At 33.9% G+C, this 17407-nt stretch overlaps 1 protein-coding gene across 3 annotated transcripts in view; it reads left to right on the top strand.

The window, feature by feature from the left end:
* Positions 1–17407, top strand: part of LOC126978524 (uncharacterized) — a 111393-nt gene that overhangs the window by 65012 nt on the left and 28974 nt on the right. For all 3 annotated transcript variants that reach the window (XM_050827380.1, XM_050827379.1, XM_050827381.1), the window contains exons 13-22: positions 137–388; positions 461–943; positions 1040–1212; positions 1495–1588; positions 4337–4970; positions 5098–5264; positions 5981–6190; positions 7198–7489; positions 8037–8169; positions 16799–16973. In XM_050827380.1, the coding sequence (XP_050683337.1) occupies positions 137–388; positions 461–943; positions 1040–1212; positions 1495–1588; positions 4337–4970; positions 5098–5264; positions 5981–6190; positions 7198–7489; positions 8037–8169; positions 16799–16973 (2613 nt within the window). The remainder of the gene's footprint in view (positions 1–136; positions 389–460; positions 944–1039; positions 1213–1494; positions 1589–4336; positions 4971–5097; positions 5265–5980; positions 6191–7197; positions 7490–8036; positions 8170–16798; positions 16974–17407) is intronic.

The following is a 17407-nucleotide window of genomic DNA, read 5'->3' as shown; positions in this document are numbered from 1 at the left end:
CGGAGTCCAATCCTTAATTTAAGTTTAGGCATTCACATCTATGCTCCATGAATTATGAATTAATTAGGTAATCGAAATACTGTTATTTGGAATAAATTATTATATTTAATATTAAATAAAACAATTTTGATTTTAGATAAGTATAACAGCACCGATAATGAATTAGTACTAGAGTGTCGTATCCGAGGGCAACCGTTACCCTCTATTAAGTGGCTTAAGGATAATAAACTAATTAATACAGATGAACGTCACAACGCATCTTATTTAGCTGATGGTGTCTGCAGACTAACTATTAGCAATCCCACTTGCGATGATAGTGGAAACTATACGTGCAGAGCTGAAAACTCTATGTGGTCCGATCAAATATCACATTACGTTAGCTTCTCAGGTAAATTTAAATAATTATTATTTGTCATCATTGAATTTGCATAAACATGTTTACGTTATTATTATTTTTTAGGCCGAGAAAATCTTTATGATCCATCTGAATATAATACAGAGGAGTATAAAGGTATACATCGACATCATGTCCAGGATGTGCGGCGACCTCATTTCACCAATGTTTTAAATGATTACAAAGTTGTAAAAGGTGGTACAATTGGATTACAAGTTGAAATCGGAGGAGCTCCAACAAGGGTGGAATGGATCCGAGATGGGTCATTTGTTACGGATCTGTATAGAAATGCGCAAACATTTGTAGATCATGGAATTTATACTTTAGCTTTACATGATGTATCGGAAACACATTCAGGCCTTTATACGTGTAGGGCGTGGAGTAAACATGGGAATGTTGATATGAATGCAGATATAACGGTCGTGCAACCAAATGTATCTGATGGAAAACCAGCTATTTTCGTTAGTCGACCCAGTAAAGATGTATTAATTACCATAGGAGAAGATTTGAATGTATCATTCAGGGTACAAGGTGAACCGAAACCGAAAGGTAATAACTAAATCAAAACAGTTTTTTAACTTAAATAAAAATTATGTTTTTATAAAACTTTTAATTGGTACAACATAATATTTTTCATTTTCGCAGTTAGTTTGATGAAAGGAATTCGTGATTTAACAAATAGCCAAAGAGTTTGCAAAATGACGTCAGACGACTATGTAAAGTTCACACTTAAAAGATCAGTTATCTCTGATGCTGGGACGTATTGTATATTAGCCAAGAATGCTTATGGATGTGACAGGGCATTCGTAACTGTTGTTGTAAGTTATGTTTTCACGAAGCGGTTCTTAGCAAATACCGTATAATTATAATTTTTTCCCAAATACAATTTAAATACTTTTATTTAAAATAGGATATTATATAAACTTTTTACTGAAAATCAATAACTACCATTTATGCCTCAGACCTGAGTAGAAAAAAACAGAGCGGTCCTCAATTATGATATGGATTTTACCTTTAATATTTTGAGTCTAATCACGTGATCGACAATGCCACTGTTAACAGAACGGCCATTTAATTAATAAAAAATAATTTTATTTTAGGTGCGTCAACGCGCATCCTCTGTACACCTTATATCTGACTGGACTTACCCAATTGACGATTCGGCATTGACTTCTCCTGATAAAAAGTATAAATGTAAGTTACTAAATAGTTTTTGATAATAACATAAACCTTACTTACGTAATCAACTTTATTTATTTTTAATTAGCATTCCTCACAGTTAATTATTGTTATTACCAACTTGTTTAGAAAGTAAAACCGACTTAATTAAATAAAGTTAATAATGTCTCAAGAAAGTCTTTCTAATTTTAGTACGTAATGAAGTTTTATTGTTGACTTCATATTTGTTTTTTATACTTTCGAATACTATAAAAAATCTGATACCAATGTCTCAAATAATCTTACGATGAATCATTTTTTTAAGCGGCTGATCGCCCATAGAGAAATCGTCCTCGAAAGGAGGATGGCGAGAAAAGACCCATATAATTTAAAAATTAAGGAAGCATCGTACAAGTACTAGTTTATATTAAAAAGATATGTTTATACGATGACTATACAAAAATTATGGAGGCGCGAATATTTAAGATATGGGAGTCAAAAGAAATAAATTATTATAATTTCTTAAAAAATATGTTATCTTGCACTAAAGGAACGTTTTGCGCAATTGACATTTTTTAGTCATGATAGTTATTTTTTATATGGATGTTCCGACACAATCAAACTATCTATACCTACTCAAATAAGTAATTCAGTAGTAATCCAAAATAAGAATCAATAAGTTTATTATCGTTTTTTGATACTAAAGTCAGTAGGTAGTATCTTTACAAGATTCGATACCTGCTTGAAAAAAGAATGAATTGTGAATCCTCAATTATTTGCTGCTGGCCAACCTTCCACATAATAATATATATTTTATTATCTTTTAGCAGAGAGTAATTACGCATGGATTATGTCTACAAATTATTGATTGAACAATAGATTTAAATTTAAAAAAAAGTGTGTACGTGTAATCTTTACGCGCGATTGAGGAAAAACTTAATATTAATTAACTTTAGGAATAATTAACAGACGCATTAATATATTACATTAAATTTACATTAAAATAAGCCGTGTTACATACTTAGCACTCACGTATTACTAAAGAGCTAGGAGCATTGTTAGATTTTTTTCTCGAAAAAGCTGACGATATAACTTCATCTTTTGAGCAAAGTTGTCATTTTCTCTACCGAAAAAAATGCTTCTCATTAGAAGTAGCGGTAGATTCAATAAGAATTTTTTTCTGACATGCATAAGTGTCATTTCCGTGACCTACGTGAATAAACTGATTTTGATTTGATTTGATTTATTAACAAATATGGCTGTATGGGCTCGAATCCTTTGCCTATCCTAATAATGGAAACGAATAACAAAAACCAAGAACAAATGAACGAATGTTAGAATATTTCTGAAAACTTATATATTTTTATTGCAATTGTAGTAACAAATAAACAATAAAACACTTGCAGATTTTTAAAAAATATTACTGAGGAATTTAAAATATTTTTTAAAACCATTAAATTATAACGGATTAAAATTTCTTTCAAATGACTTTTGTTCTGAGCGTTACTTCCGTCAGAATAATATTCTTGGTTACACCCAAGTCGCGCTTTAGAAGTTCTACTTCAATAATTTTGGGTTATTGGTTTAACTTTTAGGTATATATCTTTTTTCTCTCACTTTTTTAAGACTTATGATTTGCTTTTTTCTTAGTTTTGTTACGTTCTACAATTATTAATAAGTATCCATGATGTACGTCACTTCTTTCAGTGGGTACCAAAATACATGCGTTCTCGCCATCCTCCTTTACGAGCAGCTAGAGATTGTCGATTGCTGCTCTTAATAACTTCAGCTAGCTATCCCAGCCGGTGCTGCACCTGGCCCAAACGGTGAAAGAGAAAGTTGATCACCTGAACACTCAATTTGCCTCCAACTTGACTCTTAACGACGATGGAAAGACACTACTGACCTATTCAGGCACAGTGTTAACTAGCTTTTAAGTAAAACTTGTATTATTATTCTTATTTTGTATTTTAATAATCTCTTAATAACTAAATTGAATTAAAATTAAAAAAAATGCTGCCTGCTGCCTACTAACTAAATAATCATGTTCACTGTCGTGTACAACTATTTCTTGAAATAGACTAGGATGGACCGGTAGCCTACAATTTATCCTTCGCCCGATTAAAAGTTGTGCTGGAGAGCTCAAGTTCTCATCACGTGGCGGTTTTCTATAACTAAGTAGGTTAAGGTAGAAATCACTATTACTGTTGATATATTTGATAAGCAGCTTCTTTACTTTTTGCATAGCACGCTCACTTTTGCCATTTAATTGGGGATAATAAGGCGATGAAGTCATATGATCAAATCCCCATTCGCTGGCAAAATTTTTGAATTCTCGGCTGGTAAATTGCTTTGCTTTATCACCTATAACCAGTTCTGGACTACCATACCTAGTTTTCCTTCATAGCTGTTATGACTGACTTTGAATATTATATATTAATTTAATGACTTACCTCAACAAAATCGGAATAGTAATCCACAAGTATTTAATAATGTTGCTTTCTGTATTCACATTTATCACTTCCAATTTTATTCCATGGTAGCTTAGAAATCTGCACCGGAATCAACGCTTCTGTACTTTGTGTATTTGAATTCTCCTGACAAACTTGACGTTAAATTAAATACGAGTATCGTTTGTAATACGGCCAGAATAAAACATCGCGCGCACGCCTTTTGCAGCGATCTATTCCGAGTAGGCCGTCGTGAATAATGTTTAACATTTGAATCCTTAAATTAAATATTTTAAACGTTATTATGAACTTATTTTAATATTTTATTTTATAGCGGTACCCAGTGGCATACCTGGCGAACCTAGTGTAGTGGACGGCGGAAATAATTGGATAACATTAGCATGGCCTAAGCCAGAACCAAACTCTGCAGCACCTGTGCTTGCCTACAGAGTGGAAAGCTGGCTACTTGGGACAGAAGGAGGTGCTCGATGGAAAGATTTGGGAATAACTCCTAGAAACTCGTTTGATGTTTTCAATCTTAAACAAGGGGAACAATATCATTTTAGAGTTATTCCTAGAAACAGATACGGTTGGGGGGAACCAGTTCAAACATCCATTCCAGTAGGTGTGGTGATTGTTGGTGATCGGCCTGAATTCACTGAAATTCTTCCTGGCTTACTAAAAGTTCTGGTTGGAGAAACAGCAAAGTTAGGTTGTTATTTTAAAGGTAATCCTCGTCCAGAAATTATTTGGATGAAGAATGGACATGAAATCGAAGAGGGATGTCCAAGATTTGAAACATTACAAAGGGGTAATGAATGTTTATTAACAATTAAAGACGTGCAAATTGATGACGAAGGTCGTTATAGCTGCGAGGCGAGCAATGTTCATGGCCGAGCCTCAACTTATTCGAGGATGGCTGTAATTACTGATAAACAAATTTGGGAGGCCGATGCCAAGCTCAAAAGGTATACCAAACTTTTGTTTAAAATTCGTTATAATTACTATCAGTAGAAATATAATTTATTATTATCAATAAAATATTACACGCGACGAGCTCTTGATTTTTAATATTTTCGTATTTTGGATTGGTAGGGAAAGGTCGGCGGATGCGACCGGCGAGTTTCCTCCGCAATTTACAATGAGACTGAGAGATCGGCGAGTGCAGTCGACTCATCCCGTTAGGCTGACGTGTCAAGTAGTCGGTAATCCAACACCCTGCGTCACTTGGTACAAGGACGGCCAGGAAATTGTTTTTGATAGTAAGTTAGATTTTTTATCAGCATTCAACGTGCGATTTAGCTAGTCCCTAGGAAGTAGTGATTTGAGTTTGCAATGTCGCTATTGTTAATAAAAGTTCCAATCAACAAAGAGGTCAATAACGAACATTGCATGAATTAGTAACAGTCTGGCATTCAGACTTAATAATAACATTAAAAAATACATTTACCTTGGTAAATACTTTATATACTCAAATTCAGAACTTAGTAATACTGTAACGAGTGGTAGTTTTAAAATTGTTATTATACACTTCCATAATTTGTCAAATGAGGGTAAATAAAAATTAGCCTCTTAAGTATTTCTGTTTTGTCTTATCGTTGCAAATTGCTTTTACTAAATTTCTCATAGTGTTTAATCGTAGCCGTATAACATTAAAATATTTACCAACCTTTATATATAATGTACATTGCTTTTCGTTTTGCAATTAGTTAAAATTTTAACTTCCTCTGCTATATGTCGGTTTAATAAAATTTCAAGAAGTGTAAGTTTTTTATGTCTTTTTTATATATGTAGTTCCTGAATTACAAAATAGTATCAGGGGTAAACTTAGCCGAATTCTAGTAAACATTTTATTAAACCTGTAAAAATGTTGACTGATCGCAGCCGAGGAACCCATCGGCTGGGCGACTCCCGAGAACGTTGACCGCATTTTGAGCCAATGTTACCATATTTGGACTAATTTAGTTCGGTTGTACAGGGCGTCGCATGAAATATCAAGACGAGCATTTCCATACGCTGGAGGTGGCGCCTACTGTTCTAGACGATGGTGGGGTGTACGAGGCTCTAGCTCGCAACGGTCACGGAGCAGTCAGCTGTCGGTGTACGCTTGTAGTGGATAAGGGTATCCGCGCTTACATCGCGCCGGAGTTCTGCTGCGGCCTTCAACCACTCTACACGGTCACAGAGGGTTAGTTTTACCTCTTATAAACTGAAACAATACGTTAAAAAGCAATTTGCATGACCAAAACCATGCACTACCTTAAAGCGAGGCTTTCCCAACACTTTAGGCAAAAATCGCTCGAACGTATATCTATAAGATTCGATAGGTACGCATAGACACGGGCATGGCTGAGACACGATACGAGCGATGCAGGTCAACGACCCCCACTGCGGAAGGACTGCGTAATATTTTTTAAAACTTCAAGTTGCCAAGAGTACGAAATACTATGATATTTTTTATGCATTTTTGCAAGTAAAACTTTTTAATCAACGTATGAGAGAAATGTTATATTACGCGCAAAATTATGATTTCAACAATATGGGTATCGTATCCGAGGTTCTCGAAGCTGCAGAGAATGAATTTGTGATCATTTATGAAATCCAAGATGGCCGCCGCGCAAAATTATGATTTCAACAATATGGGTATCGTATCCGGGGTTCTCGAGGGTGCAGAGAACGAATTTGGGATCATTTGTAAAATCCAAGATGGCCACCGCGCAAAATTATGATTTCAACAATATGGGTATCGTATCCGAGGTTCTTGAGAGTGCAGAGAACGAATTTGTGATCATTTATAAAAAAAAAGGTGGCCGCCGCGCAAAATAATGTTTTCATCAATATGGGTATCGTATCCGAGGTTCTCGAGGGGAAGAACATACGTACAACAATCCCGGGTGGCATAATATTCAAAATAACATTGTGTACATTTTATCTTAGTACATTCCGACTTCCATTCACCTATTATATTTTAACATAATTCGCTGCCGCATCATCATCATTTTTTTATTATGATTCCCCATTTTGTACTTGTTTGATAAATTACGTATGGCCTCAGCCCGAGAGAAATGAACACAGTACCATCCTTGACAGTGGTCACGGGCGTACTGCGAACATAGTTCCCCAGTAATAGGTGTGGTGGCAATGCTGCTCCGAAGTGGATTAACAGTTAATTTAATAACCTCGACTTCGTCTCAGGTGATGAGTTGCGTTTATCGGCTGTGGTGGAGGCCTACCCGTCGGTGGGCGTGAGCTGGTACCGCGACGGAGTTCGGCTTCGGGCTCGGCGGACAGCGGTCATGACACTCGACCGCGACGGACAGACCGAGCTGGCGCTGGCGGGAGTGACGCGGCGCGACGCTGGAGTGTACACCTGCACCGCCGCCAACGAGGTGGGGCAGGCTTCCACCTCGGGGCGAGTCGAAGTTGTCACCTCCGAGAGCGGCGTCCCCACCTCACATGTGCCCGCCATCGTGTGTTCTGATATACCGTGAGTGTATTCTTCGTATGTTTAAAATACAATTAGAGTCGATATGATCCTCATGGAGTTATGACCCACTTCTTTGTATGCCACCTCCTTATCGGAGGTTCCAGAGTTAAAGCCAAATCACATATTCTCGTAGGTTCTTCAGCTATGATGTCCACCTTATACCTTGTCTCCCATTTCTTTGGATATTTTCCTGCATTATGAATTGTAGCAGCTAGTTTCATGAATTATTTTTCTTACCTTTCTTGAGCAGTTAAAGTTTCTCCACTATCAAGTGCAATACCGTTTTGGTTCCTATTCCTCCACGATATTTTCATAATCCTACACATTTTAAAAGCCTCTAAGCGACTGCACATCTTTGTCCATAATCGTTCTATATGTTATCTAGCAGAAGAAATATAGAAGCATTTTGAAACTGTAAAATCTGAAAATCATATATAAATCTAAAAGTGCTACAAAGTATGGTGGCAATCACCCTTTTTAACAATGATATGCAATGATCTCAACATCTAGAAATATTTTTTAGGCTAATATGTTTATTTTATTTCAGATATTCAAAGGAACCGATGTTCATAAAGAAACCACGATCTACGGAAGCTCAAGAGGGTGACACAGTTATCATAGAATGTGAAGTTATTGGCGATCCTAAACCAGATGTCTATTGGCTCAGAGATTTCCTAAAGGTATGTTTTAAGCACATTAAATATCTGATGAGTTATAATAAGCTTTGATATGTGCTAGAATAAGCTTTGCATTAACAGACCGCAATAAGTATTTAGTTCAAAACTGTTCCGAATAGTGCGTATTGATAATAGGACCGGTTTCTTTGCGATACTTACAAGAACTCGAATAATTTTACTACCGAACGGGTAGGGTTAGAATTAGTAGGATAGGTACCGTAGGGATTGGTGATTCTTTGAATATTGGTCAAATGATGAAGGTGTGGTACAAGTACACAGTATGACTGTAGTTGGACCATACCGAACACAAACTTTAACGTACACCCTATAATCTGTTAATATCATATTTAAATGGAAGGCTTCACGTAGTTTACGTAAACATCAAACGGTCTATCTGGTTTTTTAATGAACTTATAATATGTATTAAGAAATTGCCCTGCACTAAATCAGCTCATTTATGAATTGCAGATTGTTTTTTTTTATGAAATTAGGAACGAGACGAGCAGGACGTTCAGCTGATAGTAATTTATACGCCCTGCCCATTACAATGCAGTGCCGCTCAGTACTCTTGAAAAACCCAAAAATTGTGAGCGGCACTACAATTGCGCTCGTCACCTTAAGACATAAGATGTTAAGTCTCCTTTTCCCTAGTAATTTCACTAGCTGCGACGCCCTTCAAACCTAAAAACAGTATTGCTTACACATTACTGCTTTACGGCAGAAATAGTCTCCGTTGTGGTACCCATAATCTAGCCAGCATCCTGTGCAAAGGAGCCTCCCACTGGTGTAACCATAATTGTCCATAATTAATAATTGGCGGCAGCGATCAAGTAATGTAAGATTATAGTGGTAGGTACTCTTACAGCATACTACATTTAGCAAATCCCTTTTAAAAAAAACATCAACTGGAATCCCTGAGGTGGACGACCATATGAATCGAAGTATTGTCCCATACCCTGGTCATCAATGTCTATTGCAACCCTGTCAGCTAGGCTAGCCTGGCTTATTATCACTATCTAAATTGCTGACAATAGACGTTACAACACAATATATCGGCAATTGGTTTGCCGCGTAAACATTATTTTTTATACTGAGATCAATTTTGTTCAAATAATTCTGTATCTCGATTGTATTCATATTAGTTGGGAATATGGTCTTGTCAGTTGGGGGATTTAATATTTATGTGGATCATAATAACATAAACGCTCAATCAATATACCTTTCATGTATATAAACTTATTGGGTTACAACTTACAATATAACTGACAATAAGTTACAACTTACAATAAGACTTTAAAATACATACTTCAACAAACGTACTTGTGCTACCGAAGTTTTTAAGTCTATTCTATGTTAATAGTGGTTTATTTACTACAGAAACGTTAAAAAAGTGAAATAACTGTATTGTTTTACTTGAACAATTATTATTGAAGTGAAAAATAGTGATATTCTGACTAATTCTGTGAAAATAAGATCGTAGGTTTTTATTTAATTTTTGTCTACCCTCATTACAAAATTGGACTTGACATTGAAGATTGACGCGCCACACCTGTAAAAACTAAAGGTATATACAACAATTTTTAATTATTTCCAAATAGGTCATCAATGTGAAGCGTGCATGGGAAATATTATTCCTAGAGAGTTAATGTCTTGTGGAGATTGTAGTTTCAAATACCACTATAGCTGCCTAAATATTTGTCTGGACAATTTTAAAAAGCAGTCAAAAGATTATAAAGCTTCCTGGAAATGCCCTTCATGCCGCTCATCTGAACGCAGAAGGGACAACGCTAACACACCTTTTTTCCACCAATTTCCTGCCCGCTTAAAGAATCCGATATCGTTGGAATATCTCGAGTCAGGAAGATAGACCCAAATAATACCCGACCTCGTTCTATAGTACTTAAACTAAGCAGTACTAAGCATCGTGATATAGTCATTACTGCAGTAGCGAACTACAACAAAAACAATAAAGAAAACAAACTTAATTCCAAGAGTATTGGCTACGGGGGCCCGGTATCGGCTATCTATATATCTGAACACCTCTCACCATACTACAAAAAACTACACTCGCAAACACGAATACTCGCGCGTGAGCGAGGTTTTAAGTGGGTTTGGATTAGAAACGGACGAATTTTTGTGAGAAAGAACGACACGTCACCCGTTGTTCATATATCTTATATCAATAATATATCAATTTACTACCAAAACTTTCGAGGAATAAGGTCTAAGCTTGACGACCTCCATTTGAACAGCTTAAAATGTACATATCACGTGTTTATTGCAACGGAAACATGGTTAAACGATTCTATTTTTGATGGCGAGATATTGAATTCCTATTACAATATAAACAGACGTGACCGCAATAAAACGCAATCAAATCGTGAGGATGGCGACGGGGTTTTGATAGCAGTTTCAAAATCAATACCATCATATAGGCAAATTTCATGGGAAAGTGACAACGAGGACGGTTGGATTACATTGTAAGTTATAATTTTTTACGTTTATTCTGCACACTGATTTTTTTCAAGAAATAATAATATTTTTAATGAATTTTAATTTGAAACATGTAGTTAACAGTGGGCAGAATAAAATTAACCTAAAGAATTGTAAGCAATCGAACATATTCTTCAAATTGATATCATATCATTTTTGATAGTGTTCAAAAACATTTCTGGTGCTTCTAATGTTTATAATATAATATGAAATTATTATATTACAAAAAGCTGATTCATTTAGTGTGACGTTTTCAAAGTACTATATAATGGCATTACATTATTTTTATAGGGGTTCTTCATGAATTAAATTCTATTGAAAAAGAAATTGATATTATTCCACAAACGTAAGAAAAATACAAGGCATTCACAAAAACTATAAAATTAAATAATCATAAAATTCAACTGATATTCGTTGATTCGTTTAAATTTTTACCTTTCATTTTAGAGAAACTCATCAAATATTTGAAGGAGAAACCTACGTAATAAAAATACATACTTCAGAAAATTAAAGCAATGTCTCACACACACACAGACACACAGAAATTAATAGAATTTTAAAATTCAAACAAAGCGCATGGTTACAAAATTACATAGATTTAAATACAAACATGCATAAACAAGCTACCTACATCTGATTTCGAAAAGATTTTTATAAATTAATGAATAACTCTTTTATACGCATAAAGAACAATGAAGAATATTGAAAAAAGAGTAAATGTAAAATTGTACAAGATTTAATTGCCAAGATAGAATTCCAAAGTTTTACTGTTTTAAAATGAAAATTTGGTTTCAGTTCAATTACGAAATACTAAATTGTTCTACAATAAACCTATTACAACACTGATACTGATAGTTTAATATATAAAATTTTAACACTGATATAAAACCTGATTTACATTTGCGTTTCAAAACCTCTGACTTATGCAAAAAAGAATTTTTTCCTATCCAAATCTCAATAAATATAAGTACAGCTATTTTAAAGATGAAAAAAAAGTTAACATATTTAATGAATTCCTAGGACTTAGATCTAAACGTATGCATTAGATGTTGAGGGAAAATTCACATCAAAATTTTATAAAAGTGTTACTAAGTAAGTATATGACAATGGAAAATTATTAGATATGCCTATTTGAAAATAAGAATGAATATTGTTCAATGCATAGATTTAATAATAATAATTCTTTATTTGCATAATGTGTGTATAAAAGTTACAAAAAATCCTATACGAATTAACACATTAGCCAAAAAGGGCATGCAAATCACATCAGCTCCACTACATAATAATAAAATTCTAACGTTACGGCACATAATATTTCATTGTTACATTATATTAGCATCTACACAAGACATATATGTCATATTATGTAGTCAAAGTTCAAAATACATACAACACAATATTATAAAAAAGAAAATCACAAATTTAAAAAGTCAGATACAGCATAGAAATTGTAATTAATTAGCCATTCATATAATTGAGTTTTAAAAGGACCGATATAAGTCAATAATAATATTTTCACTCAACGAATAAATAAATCTAGTTTGTCATGTAATGATACCAAACGGTACATGTACAGCAAATTATATTGATACCTTAGCTTGGAGTCATCATAAAATAAAATAAATATCATATAAGTTTTAAGGTTGAATTATTTTTTTGAAAGGAATGAGAGTAGATACATCTTGTATTTAGATATGTAACTTGTGGAGTAAGTTATGATGTAGGTACTGTATATTGTTTTAGGTACTTATAAATTTTTCTATTTAAATATAATCCATAAATGGTAGTTTCACAATAAATCGTCTTATTATATTATATGAAACCTTTTTGTAGTAGAGGGTGCTTTGTGTGTGGGTGTGGAGAATCAGTTTTCGTGAAAAATTTTATATAATTTTTAAATGATGTCAGTGATACAAATTTTATCTAAATCACCTGATGCTTTGATGAAATGCAACCTTTATACAATCTCAACCATGTTAATTACTTACAAGATATAAACCTAATCTCTATAATATGTTTGATGGAAAAAATCTTAAAGTCACTGTAAAAATAATTGAAATTAATAAAAGAAAGTCATCACAGACTTACTAAAGTGTGTTTTATTTATCTCAAAATTTGTTACATCAAGAAAATGACAAAGAGCTATATCACTTAACCCAAGTTATATATTTCAAAAACTAAATTTCGTTTCGAATCAGCTCTTATACAATAAAATTGATATAAATCGTAATATTCCAGTAGATTACAGCAGTTAATACATAATAATGTTCATGGATTTTTGTTAGGTCGTTTGTAAATGTGAGATTTTTTTTTTTATGGAATAGGAGGACAAACCAGCGTACGGGTCACGGTGATAAATGCGGTAGAAAACACACATTAAAAACACACATTTAAACTTACTATTATAATATTACCTTATAAATATTAATAAAAATATTTACATAAAACGATATTTTGTTTTATTGTAAGTTGTAACCCAATAAGTTTACCGTCGGTTTACTGCAAGAACTCATTAACTGACAAAAACAGAACTATGAATTAAGCCACTTTTAGTTTTAGTAATATACCAGTTTCCCTATATTATCTTAAATATGATTATGATAAAGAAAAAAAATACTGTTATATTGTTGAATATATCTATTATTAAAATCAAGCGAGTTTTTTAAATGATAACAAGCAAAAATTTAAAAAATAATATAAAAAGTGAAGTTAATGAATTCTTGCCATTGGGCTTTTGTTCGTGGTTTCAATTAAGTATTTCTTGAAATAGAAGTCTATTTTAAGAAATACGTGCTATTTCAATAGATATAATGATTTTTTTGTGGAAAAAGAGGGCAGATGAGCATGAGGATTACTTATCACCAACAGAGAGAAAAAAGGTGTGGAAAAGGAAGCAGAGTGGACCTCCCCCAGAGCCACTCTGGGGAAGGAAAAGGGGGTAGCCCTACGGGACTGTGGTGGAGGAAAAGGGAATGGACCTCCGGGACTCTCACTGACTAATCGAAACCGCGACAGAATAGCTGCCACTTGACGCCAATTTTTCGCATGGAGTTTTTCTACAAATTATCCGAGCTTGCTTGAAAAAATGAAGATACGTTCTACTAGGCGTACTACGCAACGCCAGTTGATCGAACTGTTCACAGTGTTTCAGCTGATACATGGGTGCGCCAGACCAGAGATGACAGCAATATAACATATGTGGCCGGACCTGCGCTTTGAAGAGTGCAAGAATGTGAGCCGGGTTGAAGTATTGCCATGCTCTATTAATGACGCCCAGCTTCTTCGAATTTGGCCTTGCCTTCCAGATGACGCGTTTCATTCCTGAGCACACCAATATTTATCTATTAGTTTTAAGATTAAAAAATTCACTAAATAATAATAGAGGGATAATGAATTCCATCATAAGGTACTAACTGATTTAATCGATATAAAAATTAATTTACAACTTCATTATAAGAGCAATGATAAATCAAGACAAAACAATAATTATTTTTAGATAAACAAAGTTTAACTTGGTTGTCAACACTTGATTTGATAGAATCAATTAAAGTTGTTTAATATGTCTTATTATAACATAACAGTATCTAATAAGTAATTAAGCGCAGTTAATGACTTTTAACCAAGTTTTGTTCTAAAGTGATTTTCGTATGTCATATTTAAAAAAAAACACAAAATAACATAAATGAGTTTTGTAATAAAGTAATTGTCAATTATTTCACTACTTTGATTTTTTTAAATGTTTACAAAGTGATTTAATTATTTTAATAGAAGCAAAAGTGCCAAAATTGTAATTATCAACTTTATGCATACGTAATAACTTCTTAATTAGAATAGCTATAAATACGTGAGTTTTTGCATTCTGTAGAGCTCGTCAAGACGATGCTCGCGCAATTATTAACTGCACTTAATAATATTAATTGAGTGTTCATGTTATTATGATCCACATAAATATTCAATCCCAATATTGTCCAACTGACAAGACCATATTCCCAACTAATATGAATACAATCGAGATACAGAATTATTTGAACAAAATTGATCTCAATATTAAAAATAATGTCTACGCGGCAAACCAATTACCGATATATTAACGCCTTGTTATATTGTCAGCAATTTATATAGTGATAATAAGCCAGGCTAGCCTAGCTCACAGGGTTGCAATAAACATTGATGAGCCCCTGCTCATCATAAGAACTCGATACCCATACCCTTATGGGACAATACTTCGATTCATATGGTCGTCCACCTGGATTCATATGGATTCCAGCTGATGTTTTTTTTAAAAAGGATTTGCTAAATGTAGTATACTGTAAGAGTACCTACACAATGAATTTACCGCAGTGTGTATCTATACCTACTTTAAGTTTAATAAGAAGAGTATGAATGATTTCATCAAATATTTTGAAAATGATACAATTTGCAACGATGTTTGATCATATACTTTATTTAAATCATGTTTTAAAAATAAAAAATAAACACAGCACAAAACTGTCGTTTTAATCGTAGTAACGAATGTGAAAGCGGTAATTAGTAAATAACCTCTATCACATTCATGGAATTGACATTGAGTCGCTCACCAATCATAAGCTGATGATGACCAGTAATTAGTAATGAGTATGGACCGGTTTAATTTAGAAATCTAACTTTGAAACTGTAAGAGATATCGACAAACGGATCAGCGCAATCGCTCGGAAATACACCAAAACCCCCAGTTCGACACCAAACTTTTTGAAGTTATACTTCTTTTGGCGCGATGGAGAAAAATAATGAGAGTGAATTTTTACGATGCGCGCGCATACCGACACCTGAATTCTACATCGTGAAGTTAGTTCTAGGTGGCATGAAACCGAAAACTATGATCGAGTTGCATATTCTAGTATTTTTATATTTAGAACACGTGTTTCGTAACAGTACAATTAAACAGTGTGAATAAACTGTTTTGAGTGCATTTATAGATTTGAGGTTAATTGTCGGTATGTATAATTTATTTACATCGTTAATTAAATTTATTACATTATAATCTAAAAAAATTTTTGTTTCGTTTTGTTTTATATCTGGTATATTAACAAATTTTATGTATAAATAAAAAAAAATCTATACCTGTTTATATTAACCTTAAATGCTGAGTGTTTATACTTTCTACTACTTACTTACTTATTACTACTTACTTATCTTTGATCTTAACTATTTGTTAAGATTTGATTTATTTTTCCATCCGCCAAAGAAGTATAACTTCTAACGCGTGTACATAAGTACACACACAGAACACGCCAGAACCCGGGACGCAGAACTGGGTAATCCCCACTACTCTGAACCAGAACCGGCGAATCTCTACTACTGATTATTCCTCTGCCCGAGTGACACACTGCTTCGCTGTCACAGCGAGAGTGAACCGGGATGGTACAACAACCTATATTTATTTTAATTAAAACATTTTTTTTTAAATCTGCATCAGATAAGCCGTGTGTTTAATTACTATGCAAAGTTATATTCAAAGTATTTTTTATAATGCTGACGGGCTAAAGTTATGATTCGGAGACGACTTTGTGACTTTTTTCAAGCGATATCGAGAAGTCGCTAGATCATATTACATTTTCAATATAAGCATAATTATTAATTATTTACACGTGATTGATATTTAATACCTTGCACCCAACCTCATATTACAAATTTGAGGTAGAGTTCGCCCTTAATGAATGAGCGAGTAGATGATCGATCCAATCGGCCAAAAATCGATCGTACGATCTGAGTCATAACACATCACATAACGACCTAAGATGTGGCTTACTGCGATGCTACAATTATCACTCATAATGAGGGAGTACTGCGGCATCATTCAAAGTGGAACACAACAGTATAGGAGCGCCATTGTTCGCTGCAGAAATACTTTCAATAACTTAGTACCACGGCTAAGAAATTAGTACCTAGTAATTACCAGTATGTAGAACAGTTAGGTTAGGACTTTAATATAGTAAGTACCTAATACATCGCTCACGACTTAATGAGTGTTTCAATATTTCCTATATAGGATTTCTGGTGGCGGGTGATTTATAAATGAAATTGTGGATTGAAAGAAATTAATAAATTTATTTGCTATTTTCGTTGTATCATTTATTCTCATGATATTTCCATATTTTAGCCAGATTATTACCGCGACGCCAACCACTTTCGTCGAGCTTCTTCAGGGCCGCAGTACCGGTTCGAAATACCGCACGCAAAGCTGGACTACACCGGAGCTTATTCGGTAGTCGCGACCAATGTACACGGAGAGGCTAGAGCGGTTATATCCTTGCAAATTTTTGCCAAAGTTGAAGGTTTGTATAGATATACTATATAACAAATATACTTAAGTACGACTTAAGTATTTCGTATGACTGAATATTTGAATCAAAGTAACTGAATAATGCTCTCTGATTATTTTGTAAGAAAACATTAACAATACGACCCCTATAGTCATGTGGTTAGTGACACTGCCTACTGAGCTGAAGGTCCCGGGTTTGAATCTCGTTAGGTGCAAACATTTATATTGTATTAAATATATCGTTGTCTAGCACCCATGGTACTATTATTATTATCATCATTAAAAGTAATTTAGTTAAAAAAGGCTTACCGATGCAATGTAGACTTTTTGTGAAAGAGAATCCACAATATCATACTTATACCATAGTACATTAAAAAAATTGTGTGGTTTTATAAAACTACGATGTAGGTTTAAACCTTTTTTCCACAAAATAAAATTTTAGTATCA

This window comes from Leptidea sinapis, chromosome Z (genome assembly GCF_905404315.1).
Source record: "Leptidea sinapis chromosome Z, ilLepSina1.1, whole genome shotgun sequence".
NCBI lineage: Eukaryota > Metazoa > Arthropoda > Insecta > Lepidoptera > Pieridae > Leptidea > Leptidea sinapis.
This window is presented reverse-complemented; position numbering and strand designations above follow the sequence as displayed.